Genomic DNA, 27428 nt, shown 5'->3' with positions numbered 1-27428 from the left:
TCTTACCCTTCTTTAGATCAGAAGTTCAGCATGGGTCTCACTGGGCTACCATCGAGGATTGGCAAGGCTGCCTACCTTCTGGAGGCCCGAAGGGGAGAACCCATCTCCTTGCCTTTTTTTTATTTAGCATTCCTCTTCTATCCAGCAGCAGTGGGTCAAGCTGTTCTACCACATCACTCTGATCTTCTCTCCTGTCTCCTTCTTTCACTCTTTTTAATCCTTACTGGAGGACATGCTCACTGATTCTAAAGAAGACAGGAGGGAAAGAGAGAGGGAGAGAAACACAGATGTGAGAGAGAAACATCCATTGGTTGCCTATTGTCTGAAACCAGACTGTGGATTGAACCTGCAACCAAGGTTCGTGTCCTGACTGGAAATCAAACCTGTGATCTTTTGGGTTATTAGACAATGCTCCAACCAAGTGAGCCACACCGGCCAAGGCCCTCATTTACTTTCTAAGGATCCTTGTGATTATAACGAACCCACCTCTATAATCCAGGATTCTCTCCCTATTTTAAGGTCAGCTGATTACAAACCTTAATTGCATCTGCAACCTTAATTCTCCTTTCATGCAACCCAACATATCTACAAATTCTGGGGATTAGGAATCAGACCATTATTCTGCCTGCCACAAACTGTAGATTTGAAATTAGTGTCTCTGTCCTATTCCCTTTCTTCCAGAAGTTTACCGGTCATCATCCTCAATTCTCTTCACCTGTAAAAGAGTAACAAAGTCTATTTTTCACAGATGTGCTGTGGGCATATTAGTGACTTTATGGTCATAAGTGATGAGTTGAAATCCCTTGAGGGTAGTGTGCTATACAAGAGCAAAGACTTTTTGTGGGGTGTTTAATTGAAGAAAAGCATCATTTACAGCCCCTTTTCTTACTTTCTACTGTAATTGGACAGTAGCGTTTGTGTAGTTGCACTGAACTATACTCATAGTGACTTACTGTCATTTTCAAGGCAAATATAAAGTGCCACATCATCTAACACATTTCACTTGTTTGATGTGTTTAAAAGATGTGGCTATTGAAATGAGAAGCTGTTGATCCTTCAGAAATATTCAGATTAATATTTAGTGATCGGTGGACTAATACTGCTTCTAAATAGTCATTAATAAATATTTCTACATTTAATATTTCTTTGTCTCTATCTATGTAGTATTAACAGAGACATTTCTAAAAGTCACATGCTGGACTTACATGCAAAACTAAAAAGCATCAAGTTATTTCCTTTTGCTATTTTTAAAAATAAGGTTCATATCAAATGTCTGTAAAAAAATTTACTAATGGAAAATGTTTTACTAAAACTTTAGTAGATTAATTAGAGCAGTGGGAAAAGTTGTATTTTCCGAGATGACTATGAATAAATATCAGCGGCTATGAGCATCTTGCAACGATGGGATAAAACATGATTCACATATAATAGGTCTGCTGGGTTCCTGTATCCTTTTTAGCCACATCATGAATGTTCTGGTTTGCATACTCAGTGTTCGCTTTTATACGCAGCTGTTGGTAATTTTGCAAATGTCCAATAAAGTAAAAATGAGAATTTTTTGACACTAAATCTTTATAGAGTCACACTTTATGATATTTTCTTGACATCTGAAAACACTTTAATACATGTCACCCAGGAAGGAAAGCATTACACTCTATCAATTATGTATTTCAAACTATGTTTACTGCAAGCAAAGCTTTAATTTAAAGGACTCGTGGGCGTGGACGACAGTGTGGTGATTGCTAGGGGTGTAGTATAAAGGGACTAAAAGGTAATGGAAAACATACAATAAAGACTAAACATAAACAAACAAGTCATATACATTTATCACTACCATAAATTCTGACTAAAGAATTTGTCTTCGGACCAGGTGTTAGGCCTCCGAAAGGATTTAAGCGGGCAGCTTTCTGAACGCGCATGTGCCCACAGGTGCTAACCTGTACTCTCGCTGCCCTAGTAAAGCCGCTCTCCCTAGTCGCCACGCTGCGTGCAGCCGCTGAGAGCGATTCCAGCGCTAGCGAGGGGAGCACACTGCTAACAGCTCCTTGGATTGCGGGCACTGGAAAGAGCCTGGACCAGAAGGCTAACGTCTGCCTTCTAGAAAAGATCCCCCTCTACCCAGAAAGGCAGAATGATGTGGGGAAAGAAGATGTGTGTCAGGTAGACATGAGTTTAAGTTCAAGAGAACTATGCATACTTACTGTGGAGTAGTTCTGGGTAAGTCATAACTTTTCTGTTTCATTTTTATCACATGTAAAATAGAAGATAGTCTCTCAGGAGTGCTGTGAAAACTATGGATAAATTATATAAGATAACTAAGATAAACCCTAGCACTGAGTAGGTACGTCTTATACATTTTGCCAGTTGCTATTATGATGAGCTGAGCGATCTTGGAGGATTTGCGTAAACCCTCTGAACTTTGTCTTTCTCAGTTGCTTATAATGAATCACCACTCAGGTTCTGGTCAGCTCTAAAATTTTCATGCCAAGATTAAAACCCTTGGTCTAAGTGGTAATTGCGTAGTGTTGATTTCTGTTTTGTTTGTTTGTCGGAGGGTGGGGCATCAGTGAAATTAGAGAAGTAGGGTTTTTTAGCAGAGTTGTCAGTTACTGAAAAGAAGTACCCACATTCGTCTTTCTATTGCCCTTAAATGTGTTCTTGGAAGGCATAACTCCAATAACAGATTAAGAAATAAAGGAAGGAGCGGAATCTTTGACACAGCACCTGTGGTGGGCACGTACCTCCCTCCTGTGGACACGCTCATCCTTTAATTATTAAAGGGGATTCCTGCGTGGCGCCCTTAGGTAAAGAGTTGTCAGGTGCCTCTTCGAATTCCACAGCTGTGGCCTCCACGGGACGAAAAAGTGAATTTTCAAAAGATATAGCTTAAAAAAAGAGATAGAGTTGAAGGGGCTTGTCATCTCTAGATTTCACTTTTCCACTCTCTGTCTTACTCTAGTGAAGTTTTTAATAAGAATATAGCAAAAACTTTAGCCTTCCTTACAAAATGCAGATCAAAATAAAAGCGTAACACTGTTTTATTTACTTAACTAATGGTAATTTTATCTCAGCAAGTTCACGCCAAAAGGTAATCATCAGTTTCTTATTCCGAAGCTTCTTACTATTTTTATTTCACAGAGGAAAATGAATTTTTAAATTATTTTGAATAAAGCTTATTTATAAATGATTATCATTCAGGTATGAATAAATTCTGTGTTTATAATTTAATGTAATTTATATTCACATGGATTACTCATACCTCTTATGAATTTTACCCTTAATTTTTACATTTGTATAGAAAGAGCAAATGTACAATTTTTCTTCTTTCATTGTTGCAACTCAGAACTTCAATTGCCCTTCTCTGTCTCTTTGTCATAAAAATGTTTAGCCCTGCTCCAATTATTTTAATGGAAGTGGGATGGAATATAAAATAGTGGAGATTGCTACTGTTTGTTAAAGTGGAGGATAAATATCACCTTAATGACTAAAAAGAAGTTAATATTTATTGCAGTAGGTGTCACAAGGAAGGTGGTGGTAGATTTATTGAAGAAAAATAGCTGGAAGAAGAGATTGAAATAAAGAACTGAAGCCCTGGATGGTTAGCTCAGTTGTTTAGAGCATCGTCCTGATAATCCAAGGTGGCAGGTTCAGTCTCCAGTCAGGGCACATACAAGATGCAGTCGGTAAATGCATCAATAAGTAACACAACAAATCAATGTTTCTCTCTCCTTCCCTCTCTTTCTCCCTCCCTCTCTCCCTCTATCTAAAATCAATTTTAAAAGAATTGAAGGAACTATACTACAATTTTTATTAAGCTGAAAGATAACTGGTAAAAAGGGAGCAGGGAAGAGAGAAGTTTCAGCCATTGGAACCAACTCAGTCCCTCCCTTCCCTGGCAGAACCCTTAGAGAATTAGCAAGAGGCCGTAAAGGGACAGAGCAAGATGGCAGCCAGCAGCGAGTACAGGGCAGACGAGAAGGCAGATGAGGGATGGGAGCTCTGCTGAGATAGGTCGTGTTGGTAGTGCCCTTTTACACACAGGGAAACTGAAGCTCCAATAGTTTAAACTTCCTGAGGTTACTCAGCTAATAAACAGCTGGGCCAGAGCTTGCACCCAGCAAGTCTGGCTCCAGAACCTGAACTATGAATCACTGCACTCTACTGACTCTCAAAATTTAGGAAATTTTACCTGTTCTTCTGCAATCGAAAGTATAAACATGACAGTAATTTGTTGCTTCTCTAATGTCCTTTAAACAGTAAACAGGAAAAAAAGAGTCCATGTATCATGGAAGGAGCCATTGGCTTCCTAACTCATGAAGGTTTAAATGAGTTAAAACACATACTTACTGCGCCCCCAAACTTGTTTCCTTCCAGCCCCACCACCATTTTGTTATGAGCTGCCTGCCTGTCAAGCCCTCCCTCTATTTGTGAGGCCGTTTCTTGGCAGGCAACATTATTACCCTCTCCAAGAACATCCTGGAGCCTGAGCATTTTCTTTTACCATCCTTCTTGATCAATTGCTACTTGTTTTTATTTGTGTGTGTCTTGCCTGCCCCCCACACTACCCAAACAGAAAACTCCCAGGAGCTAGGGACCCTACCGGCCTTGGATTTCTTTTTTTTTTAAATATATTTTATTGATTATACCATTACAGTTGTTCTATTCCCCCCTTCAATCCCCTCCACCCACACCCTCCCTCCCCCACCATTCTGCCCCCCTTAGTTTATAACCACGTGTCTCAAGTTCTTTGGATTCTATATTTCCCCCACTATTCTCGCCCTCCCCCCTATCTATTTTCTGCCTACCATCTATGCTATTTTCTGTGCCTTCTCCCCTCTTCTCCCCCTCCCACCCCCCTGTTTCTAACCCTCCATGTGTTCTTCATTTCTATGGTTCCACTCCTGATCTAGCTGTCTTCTTGGTTTGCTTTTGTTTTAGGTGTGGTTGTTAATAGCTGTGTGTTTGCTGTCCTTTCACTGTTCATATTTTTCATCTTCTTTTTCTTATATAAGTCCCTTTAGCATTTCATATAATAAGGGCTTGGTGATGATGAACTCCTTGAACTTGACCTTATCTGAGAAGCACTTTATCTGCCCTTCCATTCTAAATGAAAGCTTTGCTGGATAAAGCAATCTTGGCTGTAGGTCTTTGGATTTCATGACTTGGAATACTTCTTTCCAGCCCCTTCTTGCCTGTAAGGTCTCTTTTGAGAAATCCGCTGACAGTCTGATGGGTACTCCTTTGTAGGTGACTGTCCCCTTATCCCTTGCTGCTTCTAGGATTCTCTCCTTCATTTTGGTCTTGGCTAATGTAATTATGATGTGCCTTGGTGTGTTCCTTCTTGGGTCCAACTTCTTTGGGACTCTCTGAGCTTCCTGGATTTCCTGGAAGTCTATTTCCTTTGCCAGACTGGGGAAGTTCTCCTTTATTATTTGTTCAAATACGTTTTCCACTCGTGGCTGTTTCTTTCCCCCTTCTGGTACCCCTATAATTCGGATGTTGGAACGTTTAAAGATGTCCTGGAGGTTCCTAAGCCTCTCCTCATTTTTTTGAATTCTCATTTCTTCATTCCTTTCTGGTGGGATGTTTTGTTCTTCCTTCTGGTCCATTCCATTGATTTGAGTCCCCGTTTCCTTTCCATCACTATTGGTTTCCTGTGCATCTCCCTTCATTTCAATCAGTCCAGCCCTCACACGTTCCTCTAATTTGTAACTTTGTTCCTCTAATTTGTGACTATAATCAACCAGTTCTGTGAGCATCCTGATAAATAGTGTCCTGAATTGTGCTTCTGAGAGGCTGGCAATTTCTCGGTCGCTTAGAGTTATTGGCTCTGGGACTTTGAGTTCTTCTTGTGCCATCTTTCGGGTTGTTCGTGCCTGTTCCATAGCAGGATCAGAGCCCTAAAGTGTTCACTAGAACAGGGCAACTCAGTCGCTGGGTTGTGACGTTGTAGGTGGGGGCGGGGTCAAAGAGGGACTATGGCGTCCTGTCCACCGCCTGCCGCCAAGGCCCTCACCGGTGCCACAGTTGCTGCTGTCACCGGGCCCACGCATTTCGTCCCACTGCACGCGAGTGTGCCACCGCCGTCAGCCCTCGCCCCCTGGGGCCTGCGTGGTCTGTCTCACTGTGCGCGAATATGCGCCCGCGGTCTGCCCCGCACCCCAACTGGTTCTCGTCTGCCTGCGCGCCTGGGTCGGGGGCCCTGTCCTGCCCGACCCTGCTCGCTGCTGGCTCCGCCCCTCTTACCGTTCCCGTTGAACGGTTAGATGTAGTCGGACTTCCGTATAATTCAATTTTCTGTCCTTTGGTTGTGTCTTTGTTTCTCCAAACCTTTGTTGTATTCAAACTTGGTTGTGGGAGAAGGCACAGTGTTTCCACCTATGCCTCCATCTTGGCGGAAGTCCTCCCCTTGGATTTCTTTTTTACCGCCAACGTCGCCGTAGGTTTAGAAGCACAATAAATGAAGGAGGGAAGCAAGGGAAAGACCCGGGAAGACTGAAACAACTGTGGGCCCTGTTTAAAATGTATTTTTATTTTTTTAACTCTATTTTCAAAATGTTATTTAATTCTTAGTTCTTTCTCTGGAAATAGTTTTACCACTTGGGAAGTATTTGGCTTTAAATCTTCAAGATTAGTCCAAGTTTTTCATTTAAAAAATAGGAATCTCAGAATCACTTGACTTTTCTCCAAGGTGCAAAATGTAGCAGAACTTAAGTAAGCTTCAAAAGGGATTTTAAAAGAAATTGGCACAGTGGGTATCAATTTCTTAATATCTACTATGCCATCACTTAAACAATTCACTGTGACCTTATACCAGAAAGACTATGTGTGATGTTAGGTGACCATTTTACTATGTTTTAATAAAGATAGAGTCTTTTCAAAGTTCTGTGTTTTCTATTGAATTTAACTACCATGTTTTTATGGTCTTCCAGACCTCACCAAACAATAGATAAACTGTCTCCAAGTCTCTCTTTTCTTGGCAATACAATAAAATTAATTCACACTATTTCAGTATAAAGCATAAAAGTTTTTTCAAGTGTATTGCATTGAGACCAAAGCCTAACTTTTTAAAATGTATTCTTAATTATATTTAAAATGCTCTCCCAAAATAGCTTATGGGTCTTTTGTCATGGTTCAAAAGTATGCTTTGTCTTAGATTCATCACAAGAGGCTTACTATTGAGAAGGAGTCTTAAATAGAAAGATAGCTGCCAATAGGAGGATGGATTAAAGAATTGGAGGTTTATCTGGAACAGATGTGCAAGATGACACTTAGAGTTTATAGTTTCATTTAGTTTTTAGGTTTAAATGATTTAAAATATATAAAGCCCTTATTGTATTCCCCAAATTTGTCCCTGGCACCCCTTCTACCACCACCTCTATTTATTGACTTTGTAAGGGATGTATCTCAAAGCCAAGAAGTACAGTCAAATCCTCATTTTCTAATTACCCACATATTTTCTTAAACATTTGACTTTTCCTGGATACTTGATTTTTCTCTGGCACAAACAGATCGTACCCAAAGTACTATGATGTGAAGGCCAGCATTTGTTTCTTTCTGTTTTGAATTGTTCTCTAATTGATTTTGTTGCTTTTGTGGGTTGGTTGGTTGTTTTGTTTTTTACTGGTGTCTGTCTCACCGGCTTCATCGTAAGCTTCTTGGGACCCGAGCTGAGCCTCACCTTCCCCAGTGGATCTGTGGATGTGGGAGCTGACGCCCTAGAGTTTGATGGGAGATTGGCTGGGTGAGCCTCCCAGTTAACAAAAAGCATCTATTTGCCTGGAGTGAAAATCTACAGGAAAAAATTTATTCTCATGCATAGTTATGGTTTATACCTGTTGTTCTGGCATAATTAAGTGTTCCCCTTTCTCTCAAAAGTATCCCAGTTTAGTGGAAAAATTATATGCTTAATCTACATGTGGGATAAAGCCTTGATTTCTTACACGGCCCCAGGTCCTTCTTCATCTGATTCCAAGCCAATAGCCCAAGCTTTTCTCCAGCCAGGGGGGACATTCCTCAATGAGAAACAAAATCAGGAAGAGGTTGCCACAGGCTTGCCTCTGCTGTGTCCCACTCACCAGGTTGGCACATAGTAGCTGCTAGGCAAATGCTGGAGTAGAAGTTCCCACCAACCTGATGATCTGATGTTGAGTGCCTAGAATGTGTGAGGCCAGAGGTTTACAGAAATAGGCTACTAAATCCTCCCAGCAACTCCTTGAAGCTGGTATTATCAGTATCCTCTTCTTCCCAATGAAGACAGTATCCTCCCAAATAAAGAAATCTGCACGTGCCAGGCTGCCTTCAGACCTGTGCCTGGGACCACAGTGCCCCTGTGCTTTCCCCACAGCAGGCAAGTCCCTGTTACCTTTGAACCCTATGTAACAACTCGTCTCGTGGGAATTATCCTGGCTCCCTCACTCCCACGTGGTATCCCTAACAAGAGCATTTAAGAAAGGGAAAGCCTTCCTGACTTGAAGGTTTTGCCTTACCGTCTGATAGCTCTTGTGACCTAGCATTATTATTTGAAAGAGGAATACCTAAATACAGTCCTGATATTTCAGTAGTATTTTCTGGAGAAAGAATATGAACAAAGTGATGAACTCACTGGAAAATGTGTGTGTCCAGGCTGTGCTGCGAAAGCAAGCCCTGGCCAATCCTTAAACCAGTTCACAGGCAACACCTGGTGCTCAGCTTCTCTGTGGATTGCATATGTGAAATACAGGCAAGAAAAAAACCCTACAAACAATAAAGCCGACACTTTTAATGCCTACCATGTCTGCAAACTAGGAAAAGATGTGTATTGTCTGTGGGGTAAGCGGGGAAGAGGAATAGGTTATTAAAGAATATTTGTACTCTTTAACAGGCAGAATTTGTCTGCGAATAAGGAGCTACCTGGTGCGTCACAGGTGGTGGGTCCGCAGGGATTAGAGGGGGGGGATGGGTAGGTCTGGGCTGGCTTCCTGGGCATGTCACCAGTGCACTCAGAAGGGCCCTGCATTTAATCCTTTACTGTAACTTAATAATGTTATCCTTCAGTTTGATCTTGTCAGTGAGGTTGGATGGGGCAGTGGTGCACATTCTGAGGGCTTGGCTCCTGGGCTCTTGTGCGTCAGGTTCCACCCCTGCACCCATATTGGTTCTCAACTCCTGGTCTCCTGGTGTCCTTGCTGACGGGTGTCCCTTTCCCCACCCCCACTGAACAAGTGCTGTCACCCTCCACCTTCAGCAGGGACTTGGGTGTAGATGCAGGAGAAGGTCAGGTATGCTGCTGCCCCACCCCCATGGTGATGTCTGGCAGGACACGGTGGCCACAGTTCCTGCATGGGCCTGGCGGTGACACAGTGCACACAGTGGGGGATTTTGCCGGAGAGAACCTGTCTCATACCTCAGTTAAAGTACACAGTGTGTCCCAGTGCAGAGGCTGTCGTCTCTTGGCATCTCTGGGTTGGTACAACAGGCCTGTGGGAAGGGGAGGTTGGCTTTCTCACCCTGGAGGCTGGGTTGGGGGTTAGGTGCTTTGATCCTGAGGTTGCAGCTGATAGGAGAGTGTCCCATGCAGTGAGACCAGCAGGATGAGTGGGGAGGTGGGGAGGGTCTGCACTCTTATGCAGAGCTCAACATTAGATAGCCAATAAACACCATGACAGGTGTAGACAGACTGAAAGAAAAGAAACTTTTTCTATTTTAGTGTCTTCAATGTCACTTTCCCCCTGCTTATACAGATAGGGGTCCCATCCTTTGATTTGCACTGATGAGGCCTGCAAAGTATGTCGTCAGCACTGGGTGGAGTGTGTTTTCAATGGCATTGCTTCCCCAATTCTCACTGAACTCAAAGCAAAACTCTCAGAAAAAAGCCTTCCTCAGTGGAGTGTGACTTTGAAATGCCCCTGTGAGTGGAGAAGTGATGCGTCTTTCCTTCCAGATCACTTTGGTGAGGTGTGGAGAGTGAAGGAGTGAGGCAGAGCCTGTGGCTGCACACGTGCCTGGGTTCAGGAATCTTTCCCCTGTCTTCCCACCTCTTGCAGGTGTATCAAAGCGAAACTCTCATCTCGTTGCCCTCCCTGCTCCTCACTGCTGTCGTCAGTCTCGAACGACTCGGAACAGCCCCTCTCACAGCATCCGTGCAACACTAGCTGGAAGCTCCCTTTGGAACATGTCTGTGGCGGGACATTCTGGAATCCCACCAAGGGGGTTGTTCCTAGTCACTTTTTCATCAGTATTAAACAACAGCTGCTCTCTGGTACGGGTGCCTGTGCCTCTACAGTCCACTTAAACCTTCCACACTGTCCCACCCTCCCTGGGGCCAGTGTCTGCAGGCTGCCTCGCAGAAGCGGAGAAGCAGGACTCACTCTGAGGCCGAGGGCACAGCAGCGTGTTCTGTCAGAGTGCGTGCTGGTTCATTTTTCAACCACTTTTTATAACTTTTTGTAACTACTGAAAAATAGTAGGATTTGCTTTAAATTATTTCTCCAGGTGAAAAAAAATAAGGATTATTCTTTTTTTTTAAAGATTTTATTTATCTTTAGAGGGGAAAGGGAGGAGAGAAGGAGAGAAATATCAATGTGTGGTTGCCTCTCATGCATCCCCTGCTGGGAACTGGCTTGCAACCCAGGCATGTGCCTTGACTGGGAATCGAACTGAGATCCTTTGGTTTTGCAGGCCCATGCTCAATCCACTGAGCTACATCAGCCGGGTATAAGGATTATTCTTATACACAAAACCACCTACCTTTCATACAAAAAGACTTTAAAGGGAAAAAAACCACTTCTACAGATAGGCTTATCAAAGACAAACTCAGTGGTTAAAGTTTATTAGCTTTTCAAAAAAGATCATTTGCTTTCTTCTGCTGACTGCTACTGCCCAAATCCCTAACCATTTTTTTCTTTCTGCAATGCCTTACCCTTTATTTTCCCTCTAGCCCCAGGCATAAAAAGGATAGAGAAATAGGTGCATTTGGTCCTTCGGAAATTGTTAATTGTACAGTTACTATGTGGCCAGGTTTAATGGACAGAGATCAGCAAAATGTGAACTGAATCTGGGCCAGTTCAGCGCGATTCTCAACCCATTGCGGTGCCCCACAGGGCCTTAGAAATACTCTGAGGTGGAGGTTTCATATTAGTTCGTGGTGCTTCCTAATTCTCAGACTTTCATTTTTATGTACAGCTAAGGACGATGTGCTAGGAACTAAGTGATTTATTAAAAATTACTAAAAAGTTTTATATTCATAAACCTAGGAAAAGTAGTAACCTTAGTCCAATACTGATATTACTTGTGATTACTGTGTCTTCTCTTTGAACTTCTGCCACCATAAAACTTTGCAAAACTCTAACTTAGCACATGTCTAAGCAGACAGTAGACTTTTCCAGAAAAATCCACCATCAATATTTTTCCAGAAGGGACACCAAACTTCCTGAAAGGACATCAGTGATGTTTCCGTGCTGGTCAAGACTAACAATGGCTGCTGTTCTGGCTTTCAACTATGTAATTATGTTACAGAATGGACCTGTAGCGGGACTGAGATATTGTTACCGAAACGAGCCGCCTTCCCCGGAGTCCCTCTGTCCTAGGTTCGTTTTTGCCCACTGCCAGGTGTTAGGAATTATGGCTCTTAATCCTAGAGTTTGGTGAAAAGGAAAGGAACTATTTATTCAAAAGTTATACAGATTTAGGGTAATGATGAAATGTTGCCATTAAAAATCCCAAGTTCGTTTCAAACAGCCCCCAACACATACACACAGTCCTGCCTCTCCGCTTTTTGCCCAGTCGAGCCAGTCAGGGGTACCGTATCTCAGGAAAAGAAATAGAAGTCTACAGCTCAACTAGACTCCTGGTTCCTCCCAGTAAGCTGTGCTTGGCTGGGCAGGCCTCCCGAGGGTCCCAGCACCATCAGCTGTGTTGCCTCCTCGATTTCCAGTTCTTAATCCAAAACCACATGGCACCTTCTCATGGCCCACCAGTGAGAGTCCTTTACCCCTTTTCTTTGCGTATGGTCTCACATTGTCCTCCCTGTAAAGTCTCTGTCCCACGTGGTGGCCTGCCTTTAGTTTAAATCCCAGCCCAGAACCTACTCTGTAGCCCCACTTCCAACTCCTCTCAGTGGCTACACAGCCAGCACTCCTGCAGTTTTCAGCCTTTTTGGGCTGACACAGTAATTCGAGGTCAGTGTGGCCCCCCCATCGGTGAAGTGAACCCTCTCTAAGCTCTCATGCAGGCTCAGTAAACGGGGAGCTGCCTCCAGGTTACATCATGGGTCAAAGTTACGCATACCTGCTGGCTCCATTCAGGCTGGAAGACTAGTCTGCTGTTATTGACATGCAAAAGAACCATTTTTGTATAATGGGTATGAAGCTGGCCTGCAAAATAACTCTCAGTGGCCCTGCTCCATGTGTGCCTCCCCGCAGCCAGTACTGTGGAGGTGGGGATATCCCATGTTTTTCAAAACCCCAAGTTCTGGACCCTGTTACAAATCCCCTGTTTGACCAGCAGCTGGCTGCACCCCATTACGATTACTTTAGGGGCACTTAATTATTGTATTTTGTGGTAAAGAATGCATCTCTTGCATCAATAGTATTTAAGCCTCTCATTTTCCAGTAACTGGGCTTCAGAGTGCACGTGGACTATGGTCTAATGTCAACCATTTGTACCCCGTTGCTAAAACTGATCTGTTGCTTCATCCATTTATTTGTCACTGCAACGTGATAATGAGTGTGGATGAGGAATGAGCTTGGTTATTCATGTGAAATTTAGAATTATTGATGCGGCCTTTCAAAAGATGAGTAGGCAGGTAGCATTTTACTATATTTTACTTCCCCCCACCTGCAAGACTGCACACCTCTTGCTCAGTGAAGCTTCCCTCTCTCCTTCTTGGCCCAGCAGGTGAGTGAACCGGTGGTCTGCTGAGCAGACCAAGGTGGCTGAGTCAGAAGCACAGAGCCAAGGGCCTGCTGGAGCCCTGTGGCCCACGCCCTCCACAGGCACACACAGGATTCTGTTTTCAAAACGCAAATGAAACTCTCTGCCTAAGCTTAAAACACAAGGAGGCTTTTTAAAGGCTATTTTCAAATACACGTTACTCAGTGTTAGTGTTGATGAAATAAGGCACAGGAGCTGTCTGCCAAATGTTAAAGCTGAAGGGAATATTTAAATTGGGACCGTACCCACGCAGGTCAGATTACAGTGAAGTGTGGTATGTGAACGTTTACAGATGCAAAAAAAACGTGGTGTTTCTCTGTGGAGATTTATATGACCTTAGAATTTTTTTGCAGGTTTGGTGGGTGGTTTTATTCTTAACTTATCAGGAGTCTTCTGACATGCCACACCAACTTCCAATAAAAATAGTTACCTTATTTTGTCAAATTTTAAAGTACCTTTAACTGTAAATGACACCACGATTTTATCTAAAACTAAGAAAGGATACAGTTGCTGATTAACGGCACTGCTTTTTTTATCCCTTAGAGCCTTTGATTCACTGATATGTAAATTTTATAATATTTTTTTGTTAAAAAATATTTTATTTTTTAATATACTCTTTATGCTAAAATAACTTTAGAGAAGAAAAATTGCAAGTACAGACAGAGAATTCCTGTATACTTAACCTCCAATTCCTTCTGTTCTCAACATCCTGTACATTTGTCACAACTAATGATCCAGCATTGATAGCATTATTAACTAAAGGCCATACCTCATTCAATTTCCTTCATGTCACCTGAGCTCCTTTTTGTGACCTAGGGTCCCTTCAGGGACATCACATTGCACTGTCATGTCCTCTTAGGCTCCGATAGACTGTCAGTGCTGAGACTTTCCTTGTTTGGATGACCTTAACAGTTTGGACAAGTCCCGGTTAGGTGTTTTGTAGACTGTCTCCAATTTAGTTTTGCCTCATATTGTTCACATAGTTAGCTTGAGATTTGGGGTTTTGTGGAGGAAGACTTCTATTACTTTTCAAAAAAGGAAAATAAAGCCCTGGCTGGTGTAGCTCAGTGGATTGAGCGCGGGCCTGCGAACCAGACGATCGCGGTTCGATTCCCAGTCAGGGCACATGCCTGGGTTGCAGGCTGGTTCCTTGCAGGCCAACTACCAGCAGGGGACGCACAAAAGGCAACCATACATTGATGTTTCTCTCCCTCTCTCCTTCCCCTCTAAAGATAAATAAATAAATAAAATCTTTAAAAAAATAAAATAAAAAAGGAAAATAAGCAAAAGAAAAGTGAATTACTGTTAAATATTCTTCACCTCGGCAGATAACTCTTCTGCCTTACCTTTCAGCCCTGAGCTCTCAGCAGCTTTGTTTTTCCCAGCACGTTGGTGATGCAGCGTCTTGGAAACATGGCTGCACTGGGTTTTCTTCCAAATCACCAGTCTGCTCTTGCCCATTTTGAAGCTCTCTTTCTAGGCCTTACTGGAAAGAGAGGCCTTACTGGAAGGCGCCAGGCAATGATAGCAAGATCTAGTCTGTAACCAGACATTTGCAAGCCAGCTATGGAGAGGGTAACTCTCCACACCTTATGATTTTGGGGAGGAATCCCCCAAAAAGGAAAGGAATTAGGAAGGACGCTAGGTAAAGAGTCTCCCCTCTGTGTATTTAGTAGAGGACCGATGCTATCCTTTCGAAATTAAAACAGAACAAGTCATGAGTAGGGACACTGTATTAACATGAATTCATTCACACGAAGTTGCAAATGGTTGCTTTTGTGATCCTCTCCGAGAACAAGCAAAAATCAAATGCATTCAGTCAGGTGAAGAGGTACCTCAAAGAGGCAAGTGGTCATAGAAACTTAAATCAGGGGCCTTGTGAACAAGTTTGTTCTAACCCACAATTCTGGTAAAACTGGCCTTATGCATAAATGTTCCAGTAATGCTCCCAACCCACTGCTTCATTTTAGTTATTCCCACAAAGCTGATATAAAAGAACACATCATTTAGTTGTTTACAGAATTCTTTGTTTACCTAGTTCTTGTCCCAGCTACTCAGTAGAAAGCTGGAGCAAGTTACAAACACAGAATTGCAGTATAACATTTAAAAAAATATATGAATAAAAGGGAAAAAATAGGGTTGAATGTTCTGATAAAGCCAGGGAGTGTTACTCAAAAGAAATGTTGTGTAGGATCCTGCACATTTAATAAAGTAGTTCAGACATTTTAAGATATATTTTATCAGGAAGTATTTCATTGAATTCTTAGGAAGAATTGGTAATGAATTTTTGTCAAATGTTCTTTCAGCATCTGTGGAGATAGGTGAATTTTTTTTCTCTTTATGGTACAATTCTATAAATAAACTAGAATAAACTAGACTTTGCCATAATGTATTATTGTACTATGTGTTGCCAGATTGTTTGTCAATATATTTTCTAAGATTTGCATTGACATTTACAAGTATTATTGTTTAAGAAAAAATTATTCAGTCGGGCTTGTTAGAAATGGCCAAGAAGACTGTTCAGGGGAGAACTACCTTGGTAGCACAGGGGCCACTGCAGTGGGGTCTTGCAGTGGAGGAGAAAGATTGAGCTCAACCCCAAGTACAACAAGGAAAAGTAGAAACTTATAGCCAAAAAACAGGGTGGGGGTGGTCAGTGTATGAAAAATTACTAAGAGGAAACATTGAGTACAAGGGGAATTCTGGTTAAAATGGCCTAACAGGATTCTTGCTGAAGGCAGGCAGGGGTGATCAGATACCTCCCAGGGGATGGTAAAGGATAAGGAACCTTATGAAATGGTGATGAGGCAAGGAGGACGGCAAATTTTAGCTAAATTATCCAAGCAGGATTCTCCATAAAAACCAGACAAAGTAGAGATGAGCAGGGAAACTCAACAGCTGGCCTAGTTGAACAAGAACTTGGAAGACACTAGGAGTCAAGGAGAGAATTCTTATCATTATGATCTCTAATTTACTTCTCAATGAAATTTTTTATATCTTGGAATCTGTGATACTTGCTTTAAAAAAACAAAAGGTTTAGAACATTTTCCTTTTAATATATCCTCAGGACCTCTTAAGTCACAAACTTTTGCTTTCAAGAGATCATTATCATAGCCCTAGCTAAAATTACATCAGCAGTTTCTGTGTGTTAGGCAGTCCTGTAGGTTGCTCATTACTAAGAACCCCATGTGTCTGGGTACCGTGATTTTTCCATTTTGCAGATGAGAAAGCTGAGGTGCACAGATATTAAGTACTTCACCTTGTACCTAGAACTAGCAGGCTTTTCCAGGCTCCAGACTCTGTGCTCTGATGCCCAGAAATTGAGTTTGTCATGCAACCAAATTGTGAAAAAAGATGGCAGGGGTGCATTGTTTTTTCATGTCCCATACCTGATTTCCTTTAGGATCATCCTGGCTTATTTTATGTGGTTGTTTGTTTTTGTTTTGGAAACTTACATAACAGAAATAAACCTCACAATGACATCACTGCGAAGCAGCCTGGCTTGCAATGCAGATGCCCTCAAACAAAACGAGAGAATTGGGACTTGTCAAGTTGAGCAATTATGGGAGGATTGTTTATATGATCAAAAATCTAGTACCTTATTTCAACAGTAGATTTCCATAAAGAGTACATTGTCTCTATGTTCTACCATAGGGCATTTAAAATATTAAGCAAATTAGATTTAAGTAATCTGCAACATTGGGTAGGCTTAATTATTAGGAATGGAAAGTTTGTTAAGGTAACTGCATTCCACACAGATTTTCTCAAACTGACATTTTAGTCAACACATTCTTTAGTTGAAAAGATCGCGTACTTTGGCACCTGTTGCCAGCATTTCTGATCAGGCTACCACTGTGTACACTTCCAGGTTGCTCCAAGTCCACAAAGAATTTTGCAGTGCAGAACAGAAATAGAAATCTTCTTTTTTTAGTTGTTTTATTTGTCCGTGTCTGTGTTACCAATTAAGTGCAAAAACTGCTGAAATGCATGAATGTTGAGAATTTTAATGAGCAGAGAGCGCCGACATGTGCTCCCCGGTCCCAACACCTGTTCCAATTTGTAATCGGCTCTAACAGCCTTTGCTTTATGCAAAATGACTCTGATCATAACAAAAATTACTTTTAAATTGCTTGTATAACCATATGTCTGTTATTTTTCTAATATTTCAAGTCTTTTCTTAAAAACTACTCAGGCAGAGTTGGATTAATGTGTATCAAGGAAGGAAATAAAAGGCTAGCTCTAAGAGACTTTGTCACCATGAGAACAGTGTGAGGAAAATAGGTGCAGGACGGGGGGGCAGAGGGGAAAAATTGGGACAACTGTAAGAGCATAAACAATAAAAGAAAACCATATAAAATAAATTTAAAAAGAAAAAGACTTAGCTTTATCCAGAGTTTTAGTAAAAGAGCCTTTTGAGGACTATTTAAGACAGCAACATAGTTTTCAAGGTTGAGTGCAATTTTCAAGGTTGAGTGCAAAACAAAAATGAAGGGTTCCTGGTTCAAAAAGCGGGGGAAAAAATCATCATTGAAGGTACCAAAATATAAAGTTTTCCCCTTCCTTCCACAGTCTTTCTCAATTTATCAGGCTGTTATTTTATTTGCTACTTAATGTCACTTAGGTAAACAAAAATTAAAATTTATTATCAGCATGCATTTACCATTTATTATTATATTGTACAATGCTAGTGTTATGTGCAAATGTAGGAGCCTTTAACTCCTAAGCAGGATCACTGAAGTTACACATTTCTTTTATTGTTCATGCATATGTATGTATTTCATTTTTATCAGAACAGTGGGAATATGCAAAACTAACTCAATTTTTACTTCATTCCTTGATATGTGCGCATCCTACCAATACTCTGCCTTTGACTTACTTATGAATGAGGAAGAACTGAAAAGGAAAGAACCTAGGGTTGCTCTCACTCTTTTCTACATCACTTTCAGCATAAGTAGCTGGTGAATACAAGGACTAATGTGAATTAAGAATAGGATAGGATTCCTTGGTCATTTGTGTTTCTTAAAGTGCCATTGCCTCTTTCTGCATTGAACCAAGTTCTGGTTCGAATCAGTGGCCCCCTCCAGGTTCCCTTATTCAGCCATAGATGTAATACGCTTACCTTGTTCTACCTGTGAGCCCTGCTGAGCAACCAAGCAATCATGGCTCCTTTGGAATACCAGCCTGAAGGGGCAGCTCTAGTGTGGTCCGTGAGTGGGAAAAACTGTAAATGTGTGCGTTGTTCCTGTCTTCTCTCACACACACTCCATTGTCCCATCTAACTTCCCTTGCAAAACATGAAGTCAAAAACAAGAGTATTAAGAATTTAACGATGGTGACAGGAGGTTATTAAATGAAGCTTGGGACTCATGTGAGCATGGGACTCTTCGACTGTACACACATGAAGCTGCCCATGAAGTGCCCATGAAGCTGACTCTGCCTCAGAGGCTTATCTACAGATGGAGTGACAATTAGATGGGTCAAGTAAGACTGCCTGGAGGAGTAATTAAGTTATGAATGGAAAGTGTCTTGCACCTGCCAAGGACTCAATACATGGTAGTTTCTTAATAACTATATCACTTCATATCCCAAATAAAATCAGGAAATGGTTATTGTATTCCTACTAGGAAACTTGATTTAGGTTAAGCATTTCTTAGATGAGCTTCACTAAACAAGCTATGCTTTCAAACGCCTGAGAGTCTGAAACACAATGAATGCTCCCTTATCTGTGCTATGCTCAGGAGGCGACTATAGGATGCTCGAGCAAGGCTCTGACATCAGTTCAGGAACCTCCCTGGTTTACCTCGTGCCTGTCATTAATTACCCTGGCAGGCTCTAGCGAACAGGGCTGTGTGATGTGTCCAGGAAAAAAGGCTGGAGTCATTAAAGGTGGCTGAATTGCCAGGTTGCCTCTGGTTGAGAATGGTCAGCTCTGGAAAGCCTTGGGCAGACGTTCCAGACTCACAGAGGGGAGACATTTGAACCCCAAATGAGAACCATATGGAGCAGTGAGATTGGCCTGAGCAAGTAGGGTTGCTCTCTTGTTGACTGCAGCATCCAAGTGAAACTTGGAGCAGAATGGGTACAGGATCCAAAGTTACTGAAGACATATTGCAGATAATGCTCATCAATTAGTCCAGTGGAGCTGCTTATAAAATGCTATGTAGTATGTCCAAAGAGTATTTGTCCTATTAGATGTATTTAAACCAAGCATTCATCTTGGAAACATCAACTTAAAAAGGATTATTTGGCCTTGGCTGGGGTAACTCGGTGGATTGAGTGCGGGCCCTTGAACCAAAGGGTTGCTGGTTCAATTCCCAGTCAGGGCACATGCCTGGGTTGCAGGCCAGGTCCCCATTTGGGGACATGCAAGAAACAACTACACATTGATGTTTCTCTCCCTCCTTCTCCTTCCCCTCCCCTCTCTCTAAAAATAAATAAATAAATAAAATCTTTAAAAAATATATTACTTGATATTAGCTCATGAGTTAGCACAAATCGATTATTTAAACATCACTTTATTTAAAACCTAAATATTTTAAAAAGACATTCACTAACAATTTATTTTCTGCTGGCATAGTTTAGGTGACAATTATAGCAACCTAAAATTGAGAATTTGTTTTGTTTTAAAATTGTTCATAAAAATAGCTGGTGAGATATGATAACTGGCTGAGAAATTATACAACAGGATAAAACACAGGGCATTATAAACACTTGTATTTCCACAAAAGTGAGTGATTTCAGCTCATACAGCAGGTGACATGACCCACGTGTCTCATGCAAGTAGGATTGTCCTTGTCCGATTTTTAGCATCTGGCTGACCCTCTGTGGGGAAGAGGTAACAGAGCAGATATAATCTGAACTCTTAAAAATCTCTTGGCAGAGAAAAGAATTGATGAAGATTTGACCTGAAAACCATGTCTATTAAGATTCTTTTAAGACCTATCCCCTACCCCTATCCATTTGGTTTTGGAAACCTGGATTTAATTTACATCTTAAAAACTGAACTAAACTGAACTGTTCAGAAAGTATTAAGTTTCCAAATTCCTGGGTCCGCTCATCCACTGCGGTTACAGTGACTAAAGCCGGGGAACACTGAGTCAGGGCCGCCTCTGCTGTTGCAAATGAGGCTCTTCCTCAAGGAATTTGATTCATAAATACAGTCATTATTATTTCCAGATGCGGAGCCGAAATATCTGATTGTGGTGCGGCCTGCCCCTGTGCCAAGTCAAAAGAAGTCATGCTCAGGTATTTCTCATTCGTTTTGTTTTTTATTTATGGCTTTTCATCTCTGACCCCTGGAAACCCAGTGCCGTGGGGGAGCCTTAAGAATCTAGATTAGAAGGTGAAACAGGCACAGCAGGCTCTGGGCTGTTAACAGATTAGTAGCACACCCCGGTGGTAGGGACTTCTCGGGACCCTATCCCAGTGCCGCCACATACAAGCTGCAGGGCTGTGGGCACATTGCTGAACCTCTCTGTGACTCTCTTCTGCTGCATAATTAGGGTCACTCGGAGAATTAGACAAGTTCGCGGACATGCCACACCTAGACAGGCCCCACCCATAGCATGTGCTCACTGAGGGTTGCTCCTGCTTAGCCTGTCTGCATCTTGAAGTGTGAATTTAGGTTTTATTCACTCTTGACCTCTCCCTTCTGAACATCTTCTATTTAGTCCAATATGGAAGGACTCCTTTCATAAAACAGCAACACAGCACCTAGTTTCCCAGGGTTAGGGAATCTTGAAACAGAAACATAGAGACGTATGAATGAACGAGGAGAGACATTTTCACACGAGGAAAGGGAGATTAAAATCCTCCTTGAAATTGCCTCAGTTTCACTACTGAAGTTTTTTCTCAGATCACATAAGCTGGCCACTGCGGCAAGGAAGGCCCAGTAGAGCTGAGAATGTGATTTTACTACCTGATAGCTCACCTTCCTAACTGTAGATAAAGTTGATCTTGTTTTCCAATGTGAGTTGTTCTCAAAGTAATTATTCCCCAGTCATACTTATATAGTGCACTGGATGCCACACACAGAAGAAGGATCTTTTGCTCTGTTCCGTTCCATCCTTCTTAAGGTATGAAATGGGTAGAGAGCAGCCAGATCTTCATCTCCAGCAGAGGGGCCTTTGGCAGCTGTGTGTTCCGTCTTCGCAACGTGCCTGCCAAGCCTGGTTACCAGAAATCGGTTGCCACAATCCTCTCCTCCCTCCTTCTGTTGTTTTTCTTTCTTTTAAGAGAAGCAATAAATGCTCGTGCATTTTGAAAATAAGATTATATTTTTTTCTTGACCTGTTATATTATCCCAAAGCGCGAGGAAAATTTCAGTCACTCCTTATAACTTGTTAATGATAGTTGTCCAGGCAGCTTTCCATATACCTCAAAATAAATGTACTCATAATATTCCAAGACTCTATTTCAAAATACTGAAAAAATAAAATCAAGAAGCATGGGTCTGGTTCCATGGGATTCTGGCTTCAGACTCGTTGAACTTTTAATGCAAATATGATCACAGTAAAATACACAAAAACACATAAGGAAAGTCAAGAGAGTGTTTGCACATTGGTAGCCCCTTCTAACTTCATTTCATTTGGGGGCTTCTTTGACGCTGGCCTTGAAGTTAATTTTCACTTTGTGATGACCAGTTCAGGAAATTATTTCATCTTGCTCAGGATATAATACCCCACCTTTCCTTTCAGGCAACGGATATAATTTTTGTTTTTGTAATCTGCACTTGAAAATGATAAAATGACTAGTGGATTTGCTTCCATTCGTTTTATATGTGCATCTACCACATAAATTTTAATTATTTAATCATTTTACATTAACATCAAAACTTAGTGAAATAATCATTGGATGGTCATGTAAGCCTTAGCTTCCCTTAGTAAAAGAAAAATGTATCTTTGGTATCTAAGTGGCATCTACTGTATTTTTGGACTATAAGACATACTCCCCCCCCCACCACCACCACCATTTGAGAGGAAAATGCAGTGGTGGCCCTGCTCCTGCCTCCTGTGACCCCACTCCTCCACTGCCCTCCCCCACACAGCCAGCCAGGTAAGCTACAGTTGGACTATAAGACACACTCCCTTTTCTCCCAGATTTGGCAGGGAGTGCATCTTAATTGTCCAAAAATACACAATTCATACATTGTAAGTTAAACTAATAATGCAATAAAAAGAAAATTAGACACAAATGGAAGAGAGTTAGATTTTATTCTTGACCTTGTTTTTGGTGTGATCTTGGCCACCCTTGAAATTTCTCTGGGCCTATCCATATTCATTTGTAAAATAAGATGACATTAGTGGAAATCAACTCAGGAGGGGGAAAAGGCATGCATACCTCAGGGCTTTTTCAAACTACATGCATTCTCTACCCTCATCTCAGATTCTAATCTTCCCCTCTTGGGGGCCAGACGTGGACCCTTTGAATAACAATCATGCTAGGCACTATGGATGGATGGAGCTGGAAAAATCAACAGAGAAGTATAAATGCATGTTTGCAACCAAGGAAACAATAAGTATCATTGGAAATTATTTTAAATATCTTTTTAAAACTCAGCTATGTTACGGTGAGGCAATTTGTCATCACTAGGTTATGTATTTTCTGGACTCAGAAAGCTTTTCACTGGAGTAACAATTTGCAGAACTTAAATCTAGTAGAAGTAACAGTATGACACACTTTTCAAGGGTTTTTGTTTAGATAATTTCCACCAAGCTCATGCAATGGGTACCTTCCTACCCCTTGGTTCACACTGCATCAGATTAAGATGACACAAGTCTATCCTACAGAAAATCCAACAGCCATAGTTTCATGAAAGGAAAGGGAACTCCAATGGGAATGCAAACTATATGTATTATGTTAGCTCTATGTATTTTTATTAGGTCTGCTATTGGATTTTTATTTTATTCACTTTGAGTTTTTTGGTGAACCAGTGTTGCGTTCCATGGCTGGGGATCTTCCCTACTCTTTTTTTACTGTTTCCATTCTTGTAGTTTCAAATATTTTTGAAAGTGCAAATGTCTGTCCCTTACATACTTAAAAGGAATCTACAGTGCTTTATCAACCTCACTCTAGACCCTGTCTGAATCTACTTAGTCCCATCAGAGTAACTGGGCTTCCTGCATGATTTCTATTCTTCCAGCATCATTAAAAATGTATACACATTTTCTACTAGATACTCACTGTAAAAATATTCTTATTTCAATAGTATTAGGGGCATTTTGCACTTATAAAAAAGTTTAGAAATAATATAACCTACAACCTAAAGGGTAAGCTTTCTTTTCTCTTCTTAGATGTTATTTCATACTAAATCAAAGTCCTAGGGGAAAAATTTGCATGCTTTTTCTGTAAAAGACATGAAATGAGTGTGTGTATATACATTCACACATATATGTATATGTGAATACTGTATGTATATGTACATGGAAATGTGTGTGTTTATTTACTTCACTGGTAATAGCCAAAACGTCCATATTCATCTCTGACTTACAAGAAAATAAAAATTAGATATAATTTGGTACAGTTTATAAGCATATATTGCACATATATGAATACATACATATATACATATATACACACATAAATACCACAAAGGAATATTTCATTCGATTCATGCTTCAATTCATTGTCAGAGAATTAATATTTGTGCATTATATGAAAAGAAAAACAACTTGCTACTTTCAAATTCTTCATTATCTTACTACTCAAGTCATCTTTATGCCTTTTACCCCAATCATGAAAATACATCAAATATTACTGGAATTAACCTGTATGTTACTTCCATAGGCAAAAGACGCTCTCGCAAACCTCTCCAACTGGTGGTTGGCACTCTGACACCAAGCTCTGTCTTCCTGTCCTGGGGTTTCCTCATTAACCCACACCATGACTGGACATTGCCGAGTAACTGTCCCAATGACAGGTAATTCATCATAGTGGAAGACTTTATTGTTTACCTGAAAATTAGTGCTTTCATTATCTAGTTTTTGTACCTGTTTCAGAAGAACATATTAATACCAGGAACATCAGCATTTACAGATCACCTCTTAGCTCTCCAGCGTATTCTGAGTATAAGGGGAATGAAATGACCTAACTTGCTCTTAAGGGAGTTATCACCCACCATATGGAAACACATGCAAGTATTGTTTGCTTAACAAAAAATAAACTACCAGGGAGAATAAACCCATATAGCAAATAGGGAGGTTCAGCGAGAAGTATATTAAAAGTTCGGAGGATGAGGCTGAGGGTAACTAGGGAAGACTGTTAAAAGTTGGGAAGGCTGATCTTGGACTGGAAAAGAATGGATCATCGATCTGGCAGTTAAAGTAGGAGTAGAAGCAGTAGTTCTCAAAGTGGGGTTCCTAAACCAAGCAGCACTCGCATCAACCGCACCCGGGAACTTGTCAGAAACGGAAATTCTGGGGGTCCCCCTCCAGAGCTACTGAATCAGAAACTCCGAGGGTGGGGCCCAGCCATATGTATTTCAGCAGCCCTCCTGGTGATTCAGGTGAGCACTAAATTGGAGAATCACTGGCTTAGAAATCCTGGAGGCACACACACAGGGAGAAGTGGAAGTGGAGGAGAAGCACAGAGTTGGAAACGAAGCTATCATTTCTTTGACAAAACAGAGTAAGAAAAATCTAAGTGTATTTTTCAGTTTCTGCCACTCAGCCACCCAACACATGTGTCTGGACCTGTTCAGGTGCTGGGCACCATGCTAAATTCTGAATCATAATGCTAAATAGGTTAGTCAGCCAAGGTATTTAGTATTTTTTATTTAAAATGTTTTTAATTAAAAAAACACTCAGTGATTTTCAAATTTTAGAGGTTGTTTCATTCCCTTTATTAAATTAAAAATTGTTATTTGGTATAACAAACCTAGTAAGATGCATTGATCTTAGGTGTGCAGTTACAAAAATTATATATATTTATGTATTTTACATCCCATCAAGAAATAGTACAGTTTTTATTATTAAATGACTTTATTTAAATGTAAAGTGCATTCTCTGCTTGGAGTTTCTTCCATAAGAATGAAAGATGACTTTTTAAAAGGAAGATATGTAATAATTGTTAATAAATATGTACACACTTAGAAGCATACAATTATTGGATAACCATTCAGGAGCTTATGTGAAAATCAAACCCAATTAAAATAATCAACCCCTTTGTTCTTTTCTCTCTTCTCCCCATAAGGGGTCACTGAAGCTTTTTAAAAATTTTTTCTGAATATTTTTTTCCTTTTTTATTGTTCAAGTACAGTTGTCTCCATTTCCCACTGCTCTCCCCACCCCAGCCATCCCCACATCCTACCTCCGATCCTACTCTCCTTTGGCTTTGTCCATGTGTCCTTTATACATGTTTCTTGATGACTCTTCCCCCTTCTCCCCCCAATATCCCATCCAACCTCACCTCTCGTTACTGTCACTTTGTTCTTAATTTCAGTGTCTTTGGTTATATTTTACCTGCTTGTTTGTTTTATTGATTAGGTTCTACTTAGAGGTGAGATCATATGATATTTGTCTTCCACCACCTGGCTTATTTCACTTAGCATAATGCTGTCTAGTTCCATCCATGCTGTCACAAAGGATAGGAACTCCTTCTTTCTCTCTGCTGGCTAGAATTCCATTGTGTAAATATACCAAAGTTTTTTTATCCACTCATTTACTGATGGGCACTTAGGTTGCTTCCAACACTTGACTATTGTAAATTGTGCTGTTATGAACATTGGTGCATAGGTTCTTTTGGATTGGTATTTCAGGATTCTTAGGGTATAATCACAGCAGTGGAATTGCTGGATCAAAAGGCAGTTCCATTTTTAGTTTTCTGAGAAAATTCCATACTGTTCTCCACAGTAGCTGCACCAGTCCACATTCCCACCAACGGTGTACTAGGGTTCCCTTTTCTCCACATCCTCTCCAACATTTGTTGTTTATTGATCTGTTAATGATGGCCATTTTTACTGGTGTGAAGTGGTATCTCATTGTGAAATAGTACATTTCCATCATCCCAGAAAGTACTTTCCTCAAGAAGCAACCACTGATTTGATTTCTATTACCATAGATTAGTTTTGCCTACTCTGGAATTCCACACAAAAAATGGAATAATACTGTATGTTCTCTTTTTGTGTCTATCTACTTCCATTCAGCATATTTTTGACATTCATTTCTGATATTGCAAGTATCAATAATCTATTCCTTTTCTATTCCTGAGTAGTATTTCATTGTAGGAATATTCCAGAATTCATTTATCCATTTTCTTGCAGATGGACACCTGAATTGTGTTGTTTTGGTTATTATATTCATAATATAATTTATAAACATTTTTGTATAACATTTTTATAGACATAGCTTTTAATTTCTCTTACATACCCAGAAGTAGAATTCCTGATTCTCAGGAAAACTGTATATTTAATGTTTCTTTTTTTCTTTTGTTTTTGCCTAACTTTTCCATTTATACTCCCAAAAGCAAGATATGAAGAGTTCAGATTGCTCCACATTTTCACCAGCACTTCATGTTATCAGTGCTTTTCACCTTAGTTATTCTAGTGTAGTTATATATCATTACCATTTTCATATGCATTTCTCATGTACTAAGGTATTGAGCACTTTTTCATGAACTTTTTGGCCAAAATATGTATTCTTGTAGTGCTTATTTTTGTCTAAATTGGACTAAAAAGAAAGGTTTTTAAAAATGTTTATAAGTTCTCAAAATTATCTTTCATATGACTTTGTTTAGGAAATGTAGACTAAGAAAAAAATTAAGTTTCCCTTCACATATCCATTCCACAGTTCTGAAGGAAGGAATTCTTGGGAAAAGGCATGTAGAAAATATTGCCAAAACAGAATTTTTGATAAATAATTTTGAGATATTTCAAAGAATCAGAAATATTTCTTATTTCATCCACTACTAAACTTATACTTATTTTGTTTGGAAAATGCACTCTTGAAAGAACATGCTTTCTTGTGATAATTCCAGTTTCTAGTGGATTGGTCTAGGGCTCCAATGCTGAGAAATAAACAAAGCAATTTGTTTTGCTGTGTTTAAAAAAATTTATAAATTGCTTTTTTACAAAAAAGTAATTTTTAGTATCTTATTTTAAAAAAGTCTAAAGGGAAGAGGGAAGGAAGGGGAAGAGGAAGGGAGAAAGGGAAGGAGGGAAGGAAGGAAATTTGGTACAATTATAGCAAAATACAGTTGATTTTAATGGCTATTCAACTCGCTTGATAAATCCTGTGGTTCAGTAACCTGAAAATTCATATGGCATAATTTGGATATGATTACTTTCCCATCCTCAAGCCTTTCCTTCAATCTCACCTGGTCCTACTGATACTTCCATGAAAGAATTTATCTAATGACTGATTCTAATTGGTAGATGTTGTCATGGTTTGATAGCAGATAATTAATGTGTTATCTTCTCCACAAGCAGATAATTAATGTGGAGAAGATAGAGGAGCAGATGGTCCAGTTGAGTTATGATTTTAATCAGGGCAGTTGGCTCCCAGGCCCAAGCAACTCAGACC

General features: G+C 40.5%; 1 protein-coding gene across 5 annotated transcripts in view; it reads left to right on the top strand.

Moving 5' to 3' along the window:
- Positions 1–27428, top strand: part of ABI3BP (ABI family member 3 binding protein) — a 255288-nt gene that overhangs the window by 73168 nt on the left and 154692 nt on the right. For all 5 annotated transcript variants that reach the window (XM_037058952.1, XM_037058953.1, XM_037058951.1 and 2 more), the window contains exons 3-4: positions 20089–20157; positions 23698–23830. In XM_037058952.1, the coding sequence (XP_036914847.1) occupies positions 20089–20157; positions 23698–23830 (202 nt within the window). The remainder of the gene's footprint in view (positions 1–20088; positions 20158–23697; positions 23831–27428) is intronic.

This window comes from Sturnira hondurensis, unplaced genomic scaffold (assembly GCF_014824575.4).
Source record: "Sturnira hondurensis isolate 20B ecotype Veracruz unplaced genomic scaffold, ASM1482457v3 Scaffold0010428, whole genome shotgun sequence".
In the NCBI taxonomy this organism is placed as follows: Eukaryota; Metazoa; Chordata; class Mammalia; order Chiroptera; family Phyllostomidae; genus Sturnira; species Sturnira hondurensis.
This window is presented reverse-complemented; position numbering and strand designations above follow the sequence as displayed.